The 19,785-nt window shown below is 42.8% G+C and overlaps 1 protein-coding gene across 8 annotated transcripts in view; it reads right to left on the bottom strand.

The window, feature by feature from the left end:
* Positions 1–19,785, bottom strand: part of LOC149262266 (protein LOW PSII ACCUMULATION 1, chloroplastic-like) — a 428,465-nt gene that overhangs the window by 254,935 nt on the left and 153,745 nt on the right. For all 8 annotated transcript variants that reach the window (XM_089423821.1, XM_089423853.1, XM_089423857.1 and 5 more), the window contains exons 3-4: positions 8,746–8,881; positions 7,313–7,544 (exon numbers count right to left, since the gene is read on the bottom strand). In XM_089423821.1, the coding sequence (XP_089279947.1) occupies positions 7,313–7,544; positions 8,746–8,881 (368 nt within the window). The remainder of the gene's footprint in view (positions 1–7,312; positions 7,545–8,745; positions 8,882–19,785) is intronic.

Below are 19,785 nucleotides of genomic sequence, written 5' to 3'. Positions count from 1 at the left end.
TCGACCACGAAAAAGTGGTCAGTCAATGTGTAGGTGCCCATCGTCACAGAAAGCTTTGGAGCATAACGAGCACACGTCATGCTCTGATCTCCTGGGACCAAGACTGAAAACCCATCGAAGCTCTCTGTCTATATACCTCTCTGCTCAACCATTTGTGCATCGATGAAGTTGTGGGTCGCCCCACTGTCAACCAAAACTGATACTCGCTAGCCATGTACTGTCCCTCGTATGCATAGCATCATATACTTGGGAACTCCTCGCAACGCTGCAAGGGCCCCTCCAGTGGGTGCAAAAGATGCACCACCTGCTGCTGGCGGTGGAGGTGGCAAAGGTCCCTGTACGACATGGCTATCTCCTGCCTCCACATCATCCTCGTCGTCCTCTTCTCCACTGCTCTCGGAGAATACCTCAATAAAATGTGCTTTGCCAGCAGCACATCTATGTCGCGGTGCCCACGGCTCCTGACATGTGAAGCACAACTGCTACTTCTTCGGCTCCCTCCTGACATCATCATCAATCTGTACTTGTCCTGGATTCCGCTTTGAAGGTGGAATCCTCACATCCTTCCCCTTAGACTAGAAAGTCTGTCTCTGGGGGTAAGGTGTCCAGATCCTGGGTAAGACATCCTGTAAGTCCTGGGTCCTGCTCATAGCGTCCTGGAGTGTGGCTGGTCTAGTAGATCGGACTAGACCCCGAAGTGGCTCTGCTAACCCCTCAACATACATATAGACCCTCTATGTCGTGGATAGGTCTAGCACCATCACGGAGACCCTCAAGAAATTTGCAATGTAGGTCTCTAGGCTCCCTGTCTGTTTGAGCCTTGTCAACTCAACAAAATGCTGCTCTGGATCCCTCTAATCAAATCGCTCCATCAATCTCCTAGTAAACTCGGCATATGTCGTCACTGTGGAGTGCCCGAGTGTAACCATCCCATGAAACCACCAATCCTAGGCCTCCCCATCCAAGTGCAATGTTGCCACCTTGATGGCCTCTGTCTCCGACATCTGGTTAAGCTGAAAATAAATGTCCAGCTTCTCCACCCAAGACTTTGTCGAACTGTTTGATGAACCATCAAACATAGGCAAGTGGAATCTACTTGCTGCACGGTGGGTGTCACCATCATGGTAATGCCGGTACCCTCTGTGATGGTCGCGGGGTCTACTATCCCGTTGAAGCTGAATAAAATCTCTGAATGAGAGGGCTTCCCTGAACTTCTGCCCATATGCCTGGTACTCTGCAAAATAATCCCCCATATGTCCAGGCTCTGCCTCCTGCTGGGCTACAGCCCCCATGTCTGCTCCTAAGAAAGTGGGCATGGTAGAGCGTGTAGGGGCATGTGAGGCCACCTGCTGCGCAGTATCACGTTGCTCTGGCAAATGGTGGGATACACCCAATCCCTCACCAACCTGAAAAACCTGTGGGCTCTCACGTTGTCTGGCCTCTACTACCGTGAATCTCTGCCCCATCACCTCAATTTGCCTCGACAAATCCTGCACTGATTTGAGGAGAATATTCGCAAACCTCTTCCCGTCATCATCTGCCACCGGAGCCTCCTGCTCTGCGTCCACCACAGGCTCCCTCTGTTCTACATCTACCACAGGCTCCTCCTGTTCTGCGTACACCACCAGAACACAGTCTCCCTCTCCGTAAGTGTTCTCCACCCTACGCCCCGTGTCTCTATACCTCCGACCTCTGTAATAGATATAGGGTTTTTCCCTCGGTGTCATAGATTGCTAGCTCCACAGGCTAGGCTAGATCTAAGCTCTGATACCACTGTAATATCCCTTACCAGGAATATTCCACAAACATAAGCAAACTCCAACCAGAGATGGACAGGGAGGGCATTTACCAGATATGTCGCCTCTGAAAAGAGGACGAGATCCGAAGGCTACTTGGCCCTTTCCAGACTCTGTCTAAGAGTATACGAGAAACACACAAGTGGTATAATAGTCAAGAATGCTCAAAGAGATACAAATAACAATGATGCAACACATAACAATATAACCATAAGTAGATACTCAAGAAATGCAGAGAGAATGTTGAGCCATTTTATTACACTGAGTAATAGAATGAGTACAGGAGGTGATCACGAAGATGGAACCTCGACTTGCACCAGACAAGTGAAGAAATACCCTCAGAATAGCAAAGGAATGGCCCCTCTCTGAACTGCGTCTACGCTGCTGGAGAACTGTCATGCTGTTGTTGCTGCTAGAAATCAAATGAGGATCTGGGGTTGCTCCCCTCCTCAGAAAAGGCTGAAACTCTGGAATCGGACTCTACTCAGGAAATCCAGAAAAGCCCAGAAAGCTTTTCTGAATTGACTGACCCTCGAAAATCACCCCCTTGGGGTTCTGCGCAGTCCCTCAATGCTCTGTGCTACCACTGAATGAAACCCTCTAGAAAACTGCCTAAAACCCCTGCCAAAACTCTCCAATGTGCAAGAGTTGATCCCCTGTTGTACCTCTCAGCACAAATCCTCCTGCTAACCCTCAACCCAGACTCCTGCCAGAAAGAACTGCGTCCTCCTCTCAATGTTGCGCAGTCCTCCAAAACGCTGCTGAAACTTCTACTGAAATGCTGATGGAACTACCGGTAGAATGCCACTGGAAATACCTTGCCCAAGCAAGCACTCGAAGTCCCCCAGGGCTAAGGGTGAGATCTCCGAATGGAGACACTCAATGCACTAAACAGTGTTGCAGATTAGCTAAACAGCCAGTGTGCTCTAAGTTGAAATAACTATCACAAACGCTCAAACAGGAATGATCAAAATGAGGGGGCTCTTCTCTCTTTTATAGCCTTTGCCTCTCTCAATCCCAAGGCTCACCTCCTCCTGCGCAGTCCCTCCATGTGTCTGTGTGGGCTCCATTCTGCGTCCCCCTTTAGCCCCCTTTGCTCCCCTTTAAGTCACAACGTTGTGCTACTAGGAAGTGACTTTTTATTCTAAAAGTGAGTTATGTGCCCCTTCCTCACTTTTTTTATTTACAAATAACTATAGAAGACAAAAATTGAACAAAATCGAATCTTCCAATTAGCCATGGCTAATTAGGAATATTACAATCTTAAAGTACTTAAAAGGCTAATCAATTCTTAAATCAATCCAGTACTTGTTTGCCTCGCTGTGTCTCCCAAACCCAACTGGTTCCCAGTTGGTCTTCCTTTATCCCATAAGGTCTACCCCCCTTAGCCTAGGGAGACGGCTTAAATGGAGAGATCGGGGATCAGGGTGACAGCCCCCCGTCTGAGCGTTGTCGCGCTATCCAGACAATTTGTGCGACAATAGGAAGCATTGCAATGAGACATTCTTTGAAGATATAACAACCATCACCAATTGTTTTCCATATATTGTGAAGCATTGTCAAAGTCAAAAGTCAAATCATTATAACTAGGGGCATTATCTCTGGTATGAGAGCCCATTTTGTAAAAGAGTCAAATTGCCTAGAGTTGTAAAGGCATTGTTGGGGAGAGTTTATTCTATTGTCAAGTTTTTCGGGACAAGGTTAGGTCCTAGTATTATCTATCATTTATTGTAAATCATTGTAACGTGGATCAATGTCCCTGGTACGGTAGTCCACATCTTTTATTCTATTTGGTCTTTATAGGTTGGTAGGGTGCTGCTAGTCTGGTGAATGAACTCATCTACAGGTTGGGGCCTATAAATACTTCAGGGTGGCAGGGTTGTGCTAGGGTGAGTTGTGGCTCACTAGGGAGTTGGGGCATCCTTTTAGTTGACTTCTAATAAAACCAGGGCATTGAGGCGTCGTTCCAGTGAGACCTGGAGAAGAATGTTTTTCTAGAGTTCTAGGAAGTTGTCGCTTTCTTTTCAGTTGGGGTTGAAGCTTAAAGAACTTATTAGAAAAGCGTTTGGTGGTTTTTGACCCAGAGGGAGTTTTCCACCTAAAATCTTGTGCCTACTTTTTCTATCTTTTGCATTGTTGTTTACTGCTTTCACTGAATAATTATAATCAATGAAAATTAACTAATGCTCTGAAAAACATTAATAAAGTGCTAATTGCTAAGAAATACTGATTCACCCCCCTTCTAGTGTTTCCAACATCAGAAACTCTGAAATGTTTCGGTGTTTCAGGCAACTTAGCTTGAAAATCTATATTTTTTGTATTTTTAATACAATGACAAGGTTGGCTTATGAATTTCTGCCAAGTCAAGTCTAACTCTTCAACCAAAATCAATCTTTGTGCCAAGTCATATCTGGCAACTTTAATGATAAGAATGCAGCAAAGGACTTGCCTTGAGGAAACAATTACGTTGTTTTCTCTGTTTCACTATTTGGAAATTGCCACAAAGACATTTTAGAGCATACTTGGTAACTAGTGTAGGACTAGAGCTATCAATGAGAATGATCGAGTTTTTCTAATCATTTTTCAACATTGAATATTAGTTGTTAATAGATGAATGCTTGAATGATTCGAATCTGTCATCTGAAAATGAATCTGAATCATTGTTGATTTAAATTTCAATTATTTTTTTTATTTTTTTCATATATATAATTTTTTTTGTAACCCTAACATTCCCCATCCCCGTTTCAAAAGGTGTGGTACCGGTACCTGCAGAAGTCCCTATACCCATGCACCTTGGCAACTTACAGTAAGAACCTAAAGATCAACATAAATTGGTACCTTGTTGTGAACATGCAAACCTACAATAAAACAAAACCCACTCAAACAAATAATTATGAAATGGACAATACTTTTCATTGAAATGTTTGTTTAGAGGGCACTAAAACATAAAGGACATATGTTAGTCATACGTTCATAACTATTTTGCAAACCAAAAAACAGTCAAAAGAACAAGAGGAAAAAGAAGAAAATCGGAGATAGGGTTTCATTGAACGTGAATAAGGGTTTGGGATTGGCCACCATGATCCATCCTCTGGATGGCTCTCATGGCTACTTGGGTTCTAAAGCTCCTGATCGTTGGTGGACTACCACAACGGATGCCAATCTTAGGGCACCAGAATCGATTTTGCTCTGTTCTGCTCAGCTCCGCATTCTTCATGGGCCCATTGATGCTGACTCACACGAGATGGAAAGGTCGAAGTGGGCTCTCTGGATTACATTGGAGCGATAGATATTGGCGTCCTAGTGGCTAGCAGTGAAAACTCTTCTTCTTGAGGACAGTGCTCATGATTGGCGCAGTACCTGCGACTTGGATCCCGGCGGCGGCCTCAGTCTTGCGTTTGGCTTCGAATCATGCAAATCTTACCTGCGTGTGGTTTAGAGGAAGCAGCTCTGGTTTATTGGAGAGGTGGTGGGGGCTGGCCTTCGGGTACCTCACACACTCCTTGTCCCAGTTGGGGACGGGCCAATATCATCACTCGCTTCCCTGGCACCAGAGTTTATTGTTGTTGTCGGTTGTTTGGCTACTTGCCCTCTGTTCTTGCCACGCCGCATCATTATCCATTTTTCAAGGTCACAACCGGTACATGGGGCACGGTTTGACACTAAAGCGTTGGGCCTGGCTCCAACCTGCACCAACATTAGCCCCACACGATCCTCGGCGCCATATGGGCATCTCGTTACAGAGTTGTCTAGGGGCAACAAGTGGGATCATGGCTCCCGGTACCTAGTAAATCCTCTCCATTTTCAGATTTTTATTAAAACCCCAGCTGGGATTTCCTTATTATTATGGGTAAATAAATCAGACAGAGTGAAACAACTGAAGCACAACATCTCGCTAAAAGTTGGATACCCTGCACAAATACAAAATTTGATATTTGGGGGCAGAGCATTACAGGATAATCGGTCATTGGAGGATTACCATATACTATCAGCATCCTCCATTACCCCAACATGAGACTTCGAGGAGGTGCTAGAACAGCAAGTAAAACAAATAATGTGGGAGGTGGTTATGGGAGCAGTACTTCGAAAAACACAGAAACCCAACAGAAGCAAATGAATGGAGGAGTCTCCTTCAAGAACATCCTACAAGGGAAAAGAGCTGCTACAGAACCAAAAAAGCATGTTGGTACCTCACCTAGCCCGTACATTGTGGAGCAACTGAACTCCATTCCAGAACTTAAAATAGACAACACAGAAACAAATGAGCATTGTGCTACTTTTGAATCACAAGCAATTATTTGTCGTTTTAACTGCTTCTGGCCAAAACCTATTGAGCTCTTTCATTGGATTTTGACCAATTGGTCATTAGATTGTGAAATTCACCTATGCTCCAAAGGGTTTTTCATTGTAAAATTCCCATCAACGGATGCAAGAGACATTATTTTACAGGAAGGACCATGGTTCTGGGGATGGACGGGCCTATTCATCACACCTTGGTTCCCTGATTTTGATGCAAACACCATGGTTGTCTCCAGGATGCCGATGTGGTTCTAACTGCACAATCTCCCTCTACATTTCTAGGATGATCGAGTTCTAACAGGTATCGGGAACATCATTGGGAAATATATCAAGACAGATACCCAAAGATTGGAAGAAAGGATCTACACATACGCACGGATATGTGTGGAAGTAGATCTCAACAAAGGTTTACCAGATCGCATTCAACTGATCCATAAACAAAGGAACTGGACTCAACTGCTAGATTATGAGAACACAGCCTTCAGATGTAGAATCTACAGGCAAACAAGGCATCTTCAAAATATGTGTCCTGACGCCAAGAAAGACACCGGTAGAAAGAAGAAGAATGGGAAACAGCCCAAAGGCTGGAATTTCCCTCCACCCATGCCGGATGAGGAGGAGGACACAGCAAAGGAGGAAACCACACAAATCGGGATCAATTAGACAACACAGGTACTAGGAAATCAGGGGGAACACTCTCGGGATCCAAATGAACTACAGAATAATCAAGTACAATCAGCAAACATACCAGAAGCAATGGAAACAAGTGGGTACAAGTATATCCATACATCAGACAATTCAGATTCAGACAAGGACAATGCAATTCCTGATACTGGCACTCAGCTTGCACTTGTCTCTTCCTCGCCGTCTCAAGGGGAATGGCACAAGGTCGAAAAAAGAAAGGGAGAAAAGCCTAACTTTCCGATTTGTATATTAGTTTGATTGTATGTTTATGCTTATCATCAGTCATGGACTTGATGATGCTATGTTTCTCAGCAAATGCAACATGTAATTTTGTTTTCACTAATAAAATTACGCCTTTTTCCCAGGGAAAAAAACTATTTTGCAAACCTGAAAGTCATGTTGAGGGAATGTTATTATAAGTCCTCCATTAGATATTCTGTTTTTTATAAAGAATGAGCTGCTGATTGGACATACTTTAACTTTCAAGAATCAAGGCTATACATTTACTTTTTAAACAATCAAAAAGCATTTACCTCCAATGTTAATTGCAGCATTCCCAGTGGTCTCCCAAAGATCAGGAGCGCCACTACCCCCTCGAACTGCACTAATTAGCCTAGGTATGGTGAAAAGGGTTGAAATTCCCGCAGAAGCACCTAAAGCTATGTAGAAAAATCTTCGAACACCGCGAAAAGGGGCTTGGACTTCACTGATAAGCTTCAAGTCCCTTCTGAAACTGCTCCCTATTTCTTGACCCCCAATTCTAGCCTGTAAAATGAGAAACTACAAAAAAATTATATGGGATCTTGCAACTATTAGGATATACAAGAATTGGATGACGACAATGAATTAAAACATAACAATTACAATGCTGTGAAGAAAAAGCTACAAGATTTCTGCTCCACTCATCTATTTCACAGAGTATAACTCTCAACCACAAAAGCTATCCTGAAGAGAACAGAATACCCTTCAACTGCACCTGTACAACCAGACAGTAAGGACTAGAATATTTGTTTACCTATTCATCTTTGACTTAGAATTCTGCATTTAAAACTAATTGATGTAAATGATCTTGCAGGAAAAAACATGAAAGGCAAACAGCATCGTATTTACTGTTCAATCATGAGAAACTAATAAGAAAACAATATTGACACTAATGAGAAAAACTATTGACAGAATCTAACCCATGTATTAGGATGTATGACAAACAATCAGGGCCGTTAAAGCCAGAGGCGAGACTGCATGAGGCAGAGAGGTTAGATGGCCATTGTGTTTTTCTATCAGAAGAATGAGAAAATGAAGCATGCCTTCTAGAGTTGCAACATGTCTGGGTCCTTTTGGGATCGGACGCAACCAAATGTTCACCACTTTTTGTGGGTCCATTTCAGTGGAAAGGAACAGTTATTAGAGACAAACGTATGATCAGACTTCGTGGCATGGAGATTTTAAGTGCCATCTTACTCACAGACTCTCATTCCCATGGAGGATATCCAAGGTAACCTTCTAAGCTCAATTTGAAATCCCAAATAGCAGCTTTCAAAATTGATTGACATGCTTAAATTATAGCCACATTCAATTTTTTTCAAAACAGTTATTCCTTTCCTGGAGTTTGAAGCTAAAGCTGATATGTTGGCCCTTGTTTCCTAGGTTGGACAAGAATGCTACTACATACAACTTTTAGGCCCCGTGATGTACTATCTAATGTGATTTTCTCTATTATTGATATAATATAAGATGCAATTCCAGAAAAAATGTGTGAATATATTGACAGAACATTTTTATCATCTCACGAGTCACAACTGATTCTTTACAATTACTATCAATAATGTACAATCAAAGTAAATAAAATGTCAAGCTAAAGATCCATTAGAGTTGTTCAAGCAATGTTAAGATTCCAACAATGCAATTACATGTTTTACATTCAACTATAAAAAACGTAACTACTGAACTATTAAACAAGCTGTATTACCTCTTCTTGAAGTTGCTTGAACTCAGGCATAGCCCGAAAGGGAGCCATGTCTGGATCATTGAGAATCACACTAAATTTAAGATTGTAATCCCGCAAAGCCTTCCGTAAAGCTTCTGCAGCTTTTGTTCCTTCTTCTCTGGTATCAAAACAAATTTATGAAAATGCAATAAACCAAAACACTGAAATAAAAATTTATGAAAATGCAAAAGATAAAAACATTGACTTAACTTGTTATATCCTTCTAAATCCATAATAGAAAGTGTCAAATATCAAACAATAGTTTAATCACTTGATTAAAGTAAGTGTTACATATCCACAAATGATATAAGCTTCAGAAAAAGAGGGAAAATATCCTTTTCAAGTTAAAGCAAACCCAAGGCTGGAAATGTCATTTTGGTCAATGATAAAATGTAAAGTATCAAAGTACTATAAATATCCCTGCCACAAGCTGAATTTGGATAAGCATCAAACGTTCAAGGATGATTTAAAACTTCAAATATGGATTCTCACATACCATCTTTGAAATTCTTAATTCAGAGTAGATTTAGTAATATATGCATGCACACAAACTAGACTTTTCTATGTAAGTAGCTGTAATATCCCTCTATTATTTTCACTAAAAAATAGGGGATTTGCTCCAGAAAATTAAACCTTGCCTTTCTAGTCCAAAGACAGCATAAATTTGCACAATTTCACACCACAGAAATTGCCAACAAATTAAATAAAATTTGCAATGTAAAAACCCAGAAATTAAATAAAGAGTTGCTGCTCCGGAAATTTTTATTAATGGATTTCTCAAGACAAAATTTGTTGATTTGGGGTAGCATCGGATGTGCTCTAGCCACGAAATTTGGTGGAGAGGTTGGGGCACATGAGATCTCCAATGCCCAGAAAGGGTTTGGGCAGATTCTGAACAGATCAAGAGATATTATAATAATTAATATTTTTAATGGAGTCCCTAAGTCTAAACTTAGGGAAAATAAAATATTAATGTGTATTAATATGAATCTGTGTTAGAGTGGTCCAAAAGACATGGATCAAGCCAAATCTAATCTTAGCCGTTGATTAGGGACTTAATCTCTGCCGTTGAGATGTCAACAGGAAAAGTATAAGAGGAGGCTTGAGGGTCACTTGGAAAACACACCAGATGATCAGTCATTCTATTCTCTAGAGCGAGGTTTGCTAAGAGAGATAGAATCAGTGATCGGGAGAGCAATTGAGGGGCATTGAGTATAGAGAAACGGAGAAGGCAGAAATTGTGCCGAGAGAGCAGCGTAGCAGCCAAGGAGAGTGACACAGAGCCAGCGAGGGCTCACGCAGAGACAGCCAAGTGCTGCGTAGAGCACCAGAGGGGCCAGCGTAGCTGATGCAGAGGCTCCCAGAGCTGGCTCAGGGCCTCTTGGGGCTGACGCAAGGCCAGCATGAGACAGAGAGAGGCTGACGCAGTCCAGATTGGGCAAACGCTGGGGTTGCAGGAGCAGTTTTGTGTTGAAGAGCTACCGGAAGGATTTTTCGGGGTTTCAGCCAGGAGATTTCTCTCAAATTGTGAGGTATAGCTGCTAAGGAAATTCTCTGTTGGGTATCCCAGATTTGCCACCCAGATTGTACTATGATATTGCTTAATAAGAAAACCCTCAAATAGTTGCACTGGTTTTCCTGCTTTGGGTTTTTCCGGGCACATTGGTCCAAAAATAATGGTGTCATGTGGTGTGTTTGTTCTTGTTTCTTTTAGTTGTTGATCTGTAATATATTGAGCATGCACTGGTGTTTATTTTCAGTGTTTACTTTGTAAATAACTTGTTAAAGGAAAAATAACAAGTAGGTAGGAATAAATCAAAAAAAGTGCATGAAGGGTTTCTAAACTAAGTAAACTTAGAAACTTCAACATGGTATCAGAGCGTGATTGCAGATCATAGGAGGACTAAAAGACATCAACCGAGCGGAGCAATAGCAGCAAAAAACAGTTGTCCCGAGGTGACAGAAGCTGTTTCTAGCAGCGCAGAAGCCAAGAAGTGTGACGTAGAGCCAGCCAGAGCCACACAGAAGAAGTCGGGAACTGCGCAAAGCCTCAGAGAGGCCAGCGTTGCTGACGCAGAGGGCTAGAGGGCTGATGCAGACCCATCTGGGGTGACGTAGAGCCAGCGTGAGGCAGAGAGGGGCTGACGCAGTTCACAGAGAGGCAGTTGCTAGAGTCTAGAAGGCTGCAGAAATATTGCAGAGTGGAGCTGGTGAGGTACTATAGTCAGAACAGTACCTGACAGAGCAGGGCCAGAGGAGTTGTTACCGAGGGTTTCTAGCCGAGGAACCTAGATCAGCAGTGCAATTGCACAAGACGATCAGAGTAGGGGGCATCTCGACAAGCGGCAAAAGGATTTCCAGGAGGGAAATCAGGACTTAGAGGGAGTCCAGAAGAGAACTTCCATACGGGAAGTAAAGACTCAGAGGAGTCGAATAGAGAACTTCCAGAAGGGAAGTAGAGGAGCGTCATGGCACTACACGAGATAAGAGACTAGGATAGACTGGACAGAGCATCAAATTTCGCAGTCTGGAAGGCCAAAATCTTATCAGTGCTTGACAAGAATCGTGTCAAGAGCTTTGCCTTGAAGGTTATAGCTATCCCAGTCGACCCAAATGATAACGACAAGTACGAAGAGGCGATGGCGAGGACCAAGTGCATTATCCTTGACGGGGTCAAGGATCATGTGGTACCACATATAGCTAAGAAGGAAACGGCAGTTGAGATGTGGGAGGCTATCAAGAACCTGTAAAAGCATAATTCTATGCAGAGAAAAATGCTGCTCAAGAACCAGATGAGGTCGTATCAGATGAAGGGTCAATCGATTGATACCTTCCTCAAAGGACTGAATGAGATCCGAGACCAGTTGATTGCTATAAGAGCGACACCACATCAGGAGCTTATGGTGAGAACAGCCCTGAATGCTATCTTAGAAGATTGGGAAGTGTTTGTCCAGAGTATCTTGGGCAGATGGACTCTCCTACCTTGGGACGAGATGTGGGCAGCTCTTCGCCAGGAAGAGATCAGACGACAGTCGAAGACAGGTAGCAGCAGCAAAGGGATCAAAGTTTAGCAAGAGGATGTGGCCCTAGCATCTGAGGGAAAGCAGGCGAAGCGGAAGAAGAAAGATCTCTCCAAGATCAAGTGCTTCCACTGTGGGGAGATGGGTCATTATGCAACCCAGTGCCCGAGGAAGAAGAGTAAGGGAGAGTCTTCCAAGACTAAGGCAGCGCCAGCACGGGCAGAGAAGGAAGTTTTGATAGACGATGACTGTGCCATGAGTGCACATGCGCCACTTGAGCAGAAGTGGGGAGACATTGAGCTGTAGTCAGGCGGACTACAGGCGATGAGGGGCAGCATCCTTGAGGTACCCAGCCTCTTGGATTCGACCTTGCTACGGGAGCCCCAACGAGGAGTAGCAAGACTCGCTTATGTGGGTGGAGACAGATGTGGATGGAGCGGCAAAGAGAGCTATAGTGCAAGAGTCCCGAGACAACGCAGAGCTAGCAGGCTGCAGCAGTGTGAGAGGCACAGGAATGTTGCACCAATGTAGGAACGCACAGAAAGGTGTGCAACGATATGAGATGCAAGGAGTTGTTGCAGCAGCGCAGAGATCAGAGAGGGAGCACTTGTCAGACGCAGAGGGAGCTTCAACATCAGAGGGTGTTTCTAGCCCAACAGGGAGGTCAGTTGGGAGATCAGTTACTTACTTCTCAGTAACTGAGTTGCAGTGCAGCAGTGGGCAGCACAATGCAACATGATGAGAGGAGGTGCAGTGCGAATACAATGCTGGGAGAAAGGACCAACAGCAGCACAGATGCAGAGGGAGTTGCAGTACGGATGCAGCAGTGGCAGTGGCAGAGCCATGGGTAGCAGTACAGGAGGCAGCAGTGCAGAGGATGGTGGGCAGGAAGGCCTAGCATCAGCACAGGTACCAATGCCAGATGATCAGAGTAATACTCAGTGAGAGGTATTGCTAGAGCACAGTCCTCGCTAAGAGGGAGTGTTGATTTGGGGTAGCATCGGATGTGCTCTAGCCACGAAATTTGGTGGAGAGGTTGAGGCACATGAGATCTCCAATACCCAAAAAGGGTTTGGGTAGATTCTAAACAGATCAGGAGATATTAAAATAATTAATATTTTTAATGGAGTCCCTAAGTCTAAACTTAGGGAAAATAAAATATTAATGTGTATTAATATGAATCTGTGTTAGAGTGGTCCAAAAGACATGGATCAAGCCAGATCTAATCTTAGCTGTTGATTAGGGACTTAATCTTGGCCGTTGAGATGTCAACAGGAAAAGTATAAGAGGAAGCTTAAGGGTCACTTGGAGAACACACCAGATGATCAGTCATTCTATTCTCTAGAGCGGGGTTTCTAAGAGAGATAGAATCAGTGATCGAGAGAGCAACTAAGGGGCATTGGGTACAAAGAAACAGAGAAGGCAGAAATTGTGTCGGGAGAGAAACACAGCAGCCAAGGAGAGTGACGCAGAGCCAGCAAGGGCTCACGCAAAGGCAGCCAAGTGCTGAGCAAAGCACCAGAGGGGCCAGCGTAGCTGACGCAGAGACTCCCAGAGCTGACGCAGGGCCTCCTGGGGCTAACGCAAGCCAAGAAACGCTGACGCAGGACTAGTGTGAGACAGAGAGGAGCTGAAACAGTCCAGACTGGGCAGACCCTTGGGTTGCAGGAGCAGTTTAGTGCTGAAGAGCTACCAGAAGGATTTTCCGGGGTTTCAGCCAGGAGATTTCTCTCAAATTGTGAGATATAGTTGCTAAGGAAATTCTCTGTTGGGTAGGCTAGATTCGGCAACCAGATTGTACTCTGATATTGCTTAATAAGAAAACCCTCAAATAGTTGCACCGGTTTTCCACGCTTTGGGTTTTTTCGAGGACATTGGTCCAAAAATAATGGTGTCATGTGGTGTGTTTGTTCTTGTTTCTTTTAGTTGTTGATCTGTAATATGTTGAGCATGCACTGGTGTTTATTTTCAGTATTTACTTTATAAATAACTTGTTAAAGGAAAAATAACAAGTAGGTAGGAATAAATCAGAAAGAGTGCATGAAGGGTTTCTAAACTAAGTAAACTTAGAAACTTCAACAAAATTTACATAAAATTCTGGAGATGGAAACCAGTGAATGAACTCTGAAAATGTTGATCCTTGGAATTCTGGGTAATTTGGCCCTCCAACTGAATAAATCAACGTTCTTGCAGATGGCAATTCAGCCCTTTTTGCTGGTACAATTCAGCCCTCCTTGGAGACCAATAAATTTGATCTCTAGTTGGAATAGCTTGGTTACTTGGATGATGTAACAATTCAAACCCCGTATAACATCAACGATTAGCTAGGGTGGCTTTACAACCACTGAAATCAACCGCCAGCAGTGTTGAGTTGGCATTGGCCAACTTGGATCTTAATGACCCAATGCTAGAGCCTAACACTTTTGATGATGGTGATATTGTTGAGGAGTCATCCTCCACACCAGCAGATGCAGAGATGACATTGTCTACACAGGAGGATGTAGCAGTGGTGACCATGACATTGGTGTTGATTTTGATGATGATGATTGATGACTCAAGTCATAAGCTACCTAGTACCTTGAGGCTTGTAGTTCTTTTGTATTTGCTATTTCTATTTTCCATTGGCATTGCTACTACCTATGTAACACATTTTGATTTTGATGACTTATGACAAAACTGCAGTTTCTTGTCTTTCTCCTATTGGATCATTGATGAATCTGTCACAGCTGTATTTGTATGTATAATGTTACTTTGTAAAACTTACAATGTAGAATCTAGATCTATGTTTGAATTTGTATCATGAATTATACCTTGCTACGGGAGCCCCGAAGAGGAGTAGCAGGACTGACGGATGCAGGTAGAGACGGATGTGGATGAAGTGGCAGAGAGTGCTACCTTGCAGGAGTCCCCGGACAGCATGAGGCTAGCAGGCTGCAACAGTGCGAGAGGCATGGGAGTGTTGCACCAGTGCAAGATGGCACAGAGAGGTGTGCAATGGTGCGAGATGCAGGGAGTTGTTGCAGCAACTCAGAGGTCAGTAGAGGGACCACTTGTTAGCGGAAAAGGGAGCTTCAGCATCGGGAGTGTTTCTAGCCTGAGTTGCAGTGCAGTAGCAGTATGCAGTAGCACAATGCAACATGATGAGAGGGAGCTGCCATATGGATGCAGCGATGGCAGAGCCATGGACAGTAGTATAGGATGCAGCAATGCAGAGGATGTTGGGCAGGGAGGCCTAACATCAGCACAAGGACCAGTGCCGGATAATCAGGGTGATGCTTAGTGTAGAGTATCACTAGAGCACAGTCCTCGCTAAGAGGGAGTGTTGATTTGGGGTAGCATCGGATGTGCTCTAGCCATGAAAATCGGTGGAGAGGCTAAAGCACATGAGATCTCCAAGACCCAGAAATGGTTTGGGTATATTCTAACCAGTTTGGGAGATATTAAAATAATTAATATTTTTAAGTTCCTAAGTCTAAACTTAGGGAAAATAAAATATTAATGGGTATTAATATAACACTGGGTTAGAAGGTTCCAAAAGTTATGGATCAAGCCAAATCTAATCTTAGTCGTTGATTAGAGATTTAATCTCGGTCATTGATGGACCAATAAGAAAAGTATAAGAGGCTTGAGGGTCAGTTGGAGAACACACCAGAGCGATCAGTCATTCATTTTGCTAGAGCAGGGTTGCTAAGAAAAAAAGTTGAATCAGTGATCAGCAGTGAGGGGCAGTGAGTACGAGGAAGAGAGGCATGGGACAATACTGGGAGACCAGCGCAGAAGCAGAAAGAGCGGGAGCAGCAGCCAGTCTAGGCTACGCAGAGCCCAGCAGAGGCAGCGTAGAGCCCAAAGGGACTGCATCATCCACACTGTTATCTCAAAATCAGACCCTGGAAGGCTGCTGACCAGGAAGACCTTAAGTAACTATTTCAAACCTACTTTAGGCTGAGGCTTAGCCTCCCCAACCTGAGAGGGCACTCTCAAAGGATTAATGTTTTTTTATTCTGATTAAGATGGCTAACTCTTGTGAAACAAAGATAGAAAAATGAGAGTGGTTAGAACACAATTAGAAGGTATCCATTGGGCTTATGGAGTCACAATTGTTTCAGTATAACAATGATATCAACCTTACATAGAAGTCAGGGCATTTAGATTTCTACCATTCAGAACACACCAGAAACATATAGGGCACACAGTTTATAAATATGTGAAGGAAATTAGAGCACATACAGTGATTTCTAAGTAATCACACATCTATACCACTGCAAATATTGAAGAGAAGATAATACACAACATCCTGAATAGTAAACTCCTTCTGATTCCTGAGAAGTAAAGTCAAGTCTTGTATTACTAAAACAGAGTCATATACATAGCACAATAGTTCCAATTTCTCTGAAATTTTCCAACCCCTAGTACATTGCCCTCTCTCCTATATATAGAATTCTTTTACAAGGCTGAGATTCCTCCTCCAACATGAGGGGAACTCGAATTCTACTTCCTATGACACCTGTTCAAACTTTAACTACCTACTAAATGTAACAAATTGCTAACTAGACCTTTTAGAAACCTAAGGCAATTAGGAGTCTAACTCCATATCATGCTAATAATAGCATTAATTACAATCAATTCTCGTTCTTTGACAAGTGGTCTCTTTTAATTTAGCTGTGGTGGATGTTTGTAGCTGCCTGCTGGCCCTTAATGTCACATCTCTCAATTGCTCCTAAAAAGTAGGAAACTGCCCCTGTCTATCTGCTTTTGGTTTTCCTCAAGGATATTCGAAATCAATGAACCATGTCCTTCTTCTTTGATTATACAAAATGTATTAGAGTGCCACGTCCTTTATGTGACGTCGACCTTTCCCATGTGTGAAGACAAGACCTCCTCCAAGCTGTCTGACATATCATGAACTGTAGTAACTATGATCACTTTATAACAAAAAGTTTAGAGTTCAAATATATGTTTCCTCCACTTCTTTTTTCCCTTGTTGAATGTTGACACCTGTTACATGATCCTTTGAAGAGATTCATTTTTCAAAAATTTCCCCTCGGTCCCTCAGAATTGGTTGACTGAGTTTTAATTATGTAGCTACAGCAGTTTCGTAGCGCACTACGAAACTGCTGTGCATTAGGCATCATCTTCAGCAATTTCATAGCGCGCTACGAAACTGTTGTGTAATCACCAAAACACATCTTAATACCAAAAATTTGCTATCTTGAGCTTCCTTATATTTAAATATTCTTTTCAATTGCTCCAAAGTTTTTCAAAACTAAGTGGAGATGTATGATTCTTCAAGAAAAAATGCAACAAGGAAAACCATCAAAATTTGGAACATAACCTTACTTGATGTGTGACTTCCTTAAGGAGATCTTTCCCGCTGGCTTAGCTGCAACTTCAACTCTTCAATTTGTCTCTTCATAACCCTGTTCCCAGCTCTAAGTTTCATATTAACTCTCCTGATGAACATCGCTTCCTTTATTGCAGGGACTGACCAGGTATAATATTGTGCATTACAGACAACCACCTCGGGTATTTGGACTGTTTTGTCTTCCCATAGAGCTTGCATTTTGTCAAAATGAGCTTCCCTGATTGTATGTTTCCTAGAGGCTTTCTTCAATCTAGCAATCTCAAGATTAGCTAACCTCAACTTATTTTTCAATTCTTCAACACTACACTCCTCTTGCGGGATGATTTCCTTTCCCTTATCTTCTTTATGCAGCTGTGATGATGATTGTAATGAAGTCACAGGTCTGTCATGGGTTTTTGTGATCTCCTCTGTTTCACCTGTTTCTGGCAGCAACTCCTGTATCTGTTTGAACTTCCTTGTCATGGGTTTTATTGGCTTAAAGGCAAATTGAGCAACCTGATCATCAAACTTGAGCTTTTTCGAGGCTTTGGTTCTTTTAGTCTTGTCTTTACCTGGTGTTATCAAATCTGCTTGAACCAGGGGAGATTCTTCAATTTCAATGGCCTGCAGTAAGTCATTCAAGTTCCCTTTTGAAACAGGGCTTTCCTCAGCACCCACCTTCTTGCCTTTTTCCTTAGCTAATTGACTCCTAGTCATTCTTCTCTGCACTACTTCTCCTGCAGATGATTCACGTCTACCTTCTTCGACCTGAGTTTTCTTTTTTAGGGACTGCTGGGGTGTGTCCTGGATAACCATTGATCTGGCGGGCTCCCTTACTTGTTTCCTAGCTTTCAATTTGGTGAATCTCTTGGATCTTTCTGTATGATGACCAGTTGTTGGTGGAGAAATTTTCACAGCTTGGGGACTGAGACCAGTTTCATTTTTAAAACCAGACATAAACATAAACGTGGGCCAGTCTCTACCTACTCTCTGGAGTTCATGCAGAACGATCAACTTAACTAAGCCATGGTGAAACAATGAGGTCTCACAGGCTTCTTTCCTTAGCTGCACCTTGTCACACATTTTGCTTAGGCTACGAAATAAGTAGAAAGGTAAATCAAGAGATATTTTTCCTGTGAAATGCAGCAGAAGCTTGAAATGATATGAATACACCTTGTTATATCTCCCTTCACAGGTAAGGTATCTCTGTATGCAGGTAAGCAGATTAGCATATGAGTCCTTGACATAATTTCTAGGCACAGACTTGTTTAAATCTGAGTCAATGAACTCCGGCTTCAGAAATTCTTTGCAGGGAGTCATATCAAATTTAAAATTTTTAAACCAGCTTTCTTGTCCCCTTGGAATCTCAGTAACTGTGGATATTACCTCTGGTGAGATTTGCAATTCAAGCATCCCAACCTTTGAATTCAGTCCTGTGAAATTCAAGGCAAATTCCTTGGTTATTTGCGCATGACCTCCCTGGAGTTTCTCGCAAAAATTCCAACATCCAACCTGCTTGAATGCCTGCTCAACTTCTTTGTTCCTCAAGATAATGTCTACCCCTTCAGGTTCGTTCCTCAAACATCTACCTGACCTGTGCTCTTTTCTTTCTGGAGATCCTTCCATGAGACTTCAGCGTAATGAAGGTTTGAAATACTGGCACTGCTCAATCTTCGATCCCTGCCTCGCTTGATATACAATGCATTCAAATTGAACGCTTGTAGATTTGTTCCTCATGCAATGAATACAATCATAATTATGACTGTGAATGTCTGGCTCTTCTTGAAACTTGCAATCCGAGTGTACCAAGGTACCTAACGACTGTAATAATGAAGATAAGCGGTTGGACATGATATGTGAAGTGTATAAGCTGACAGTGGATGATGCAACCATAACTGAACTTGACAGATCTGACAGTTATGAAAGATTTGCTACGGATTGCACGAATCTCCGATTTCGTAGCGCAGCCAGTGTAAAATCTGGATTATGCGGTACGAAATCACCTAAAGAGCTTTGTAGCACATAATAACCTCTGAACAAAGCTGACACATGGAAATTGTGTGAGTTATGAGACCAGTGATGAATGAGGATGAATGGTTATTCTTTATTTAAGCATACCATCAAGACTCCTAACACTCAGACTCTAAGACAAACAAAAAATCAAACCTAGACTAGCACTGAACCTTTACCATCAAACTAATGTGAGCAATTTGGGAATTAGAATTCTTAAGTGATAACACACGCAGAGGGCAGAGAGAGTGACGCAGAGGGTCCCAGAGGCTGCGCAGTGCCTCAGAGGGTTGACGCAGTGGCCAGAAGGGCCAGCATTGAGATTCAGTTGTGCCGGAGAGGGTTTCGTGGGACAGGTTTTCTGAATACCTGTTTCTGAATATAGAGGTATTGTTGCCGTGTATTTTTCTCTATCGGGTGAGCCGGTTAGGCACCTAGTTGTACTCAGAAAGACTGCATAATAATATAACCCTTAGAATAGCTACACCAATTTTCCCGCATTGGGTTTTTCCGGGGACATTTGTCCAAAAATAACGGTGTCACTTGTGTGCTTGTTTTCTTTAAGTTGATGATATGTAGATGTTGATATTGTACTTGTGTTTATTTTCAGTATTTGCATGGTAAATAACTTGTTAAGTAATTAAACAAGTA

Source organism: Pinus tabuliformis, chromosome 6, assembly GCF_031772625.1.
Source record: "Pinus tabuliformis cultivar Carrire ecotype Pingquan chromosome 6, CPIR1, whole genome shotgun sequence".
In the NCBI taxonomy this organism is placed as follows: Eukaryota; Viridiplantae; Streptophyta; class Pinopsida; order Pinales; family Pinaceae; genus Pinus; species Pinus tabuliformis.
The sequence above is the reverse complement of the archived record's forward strand: the minus strand, read 5'-3'. Positions and strand labels throughout refer to the sequence as shown.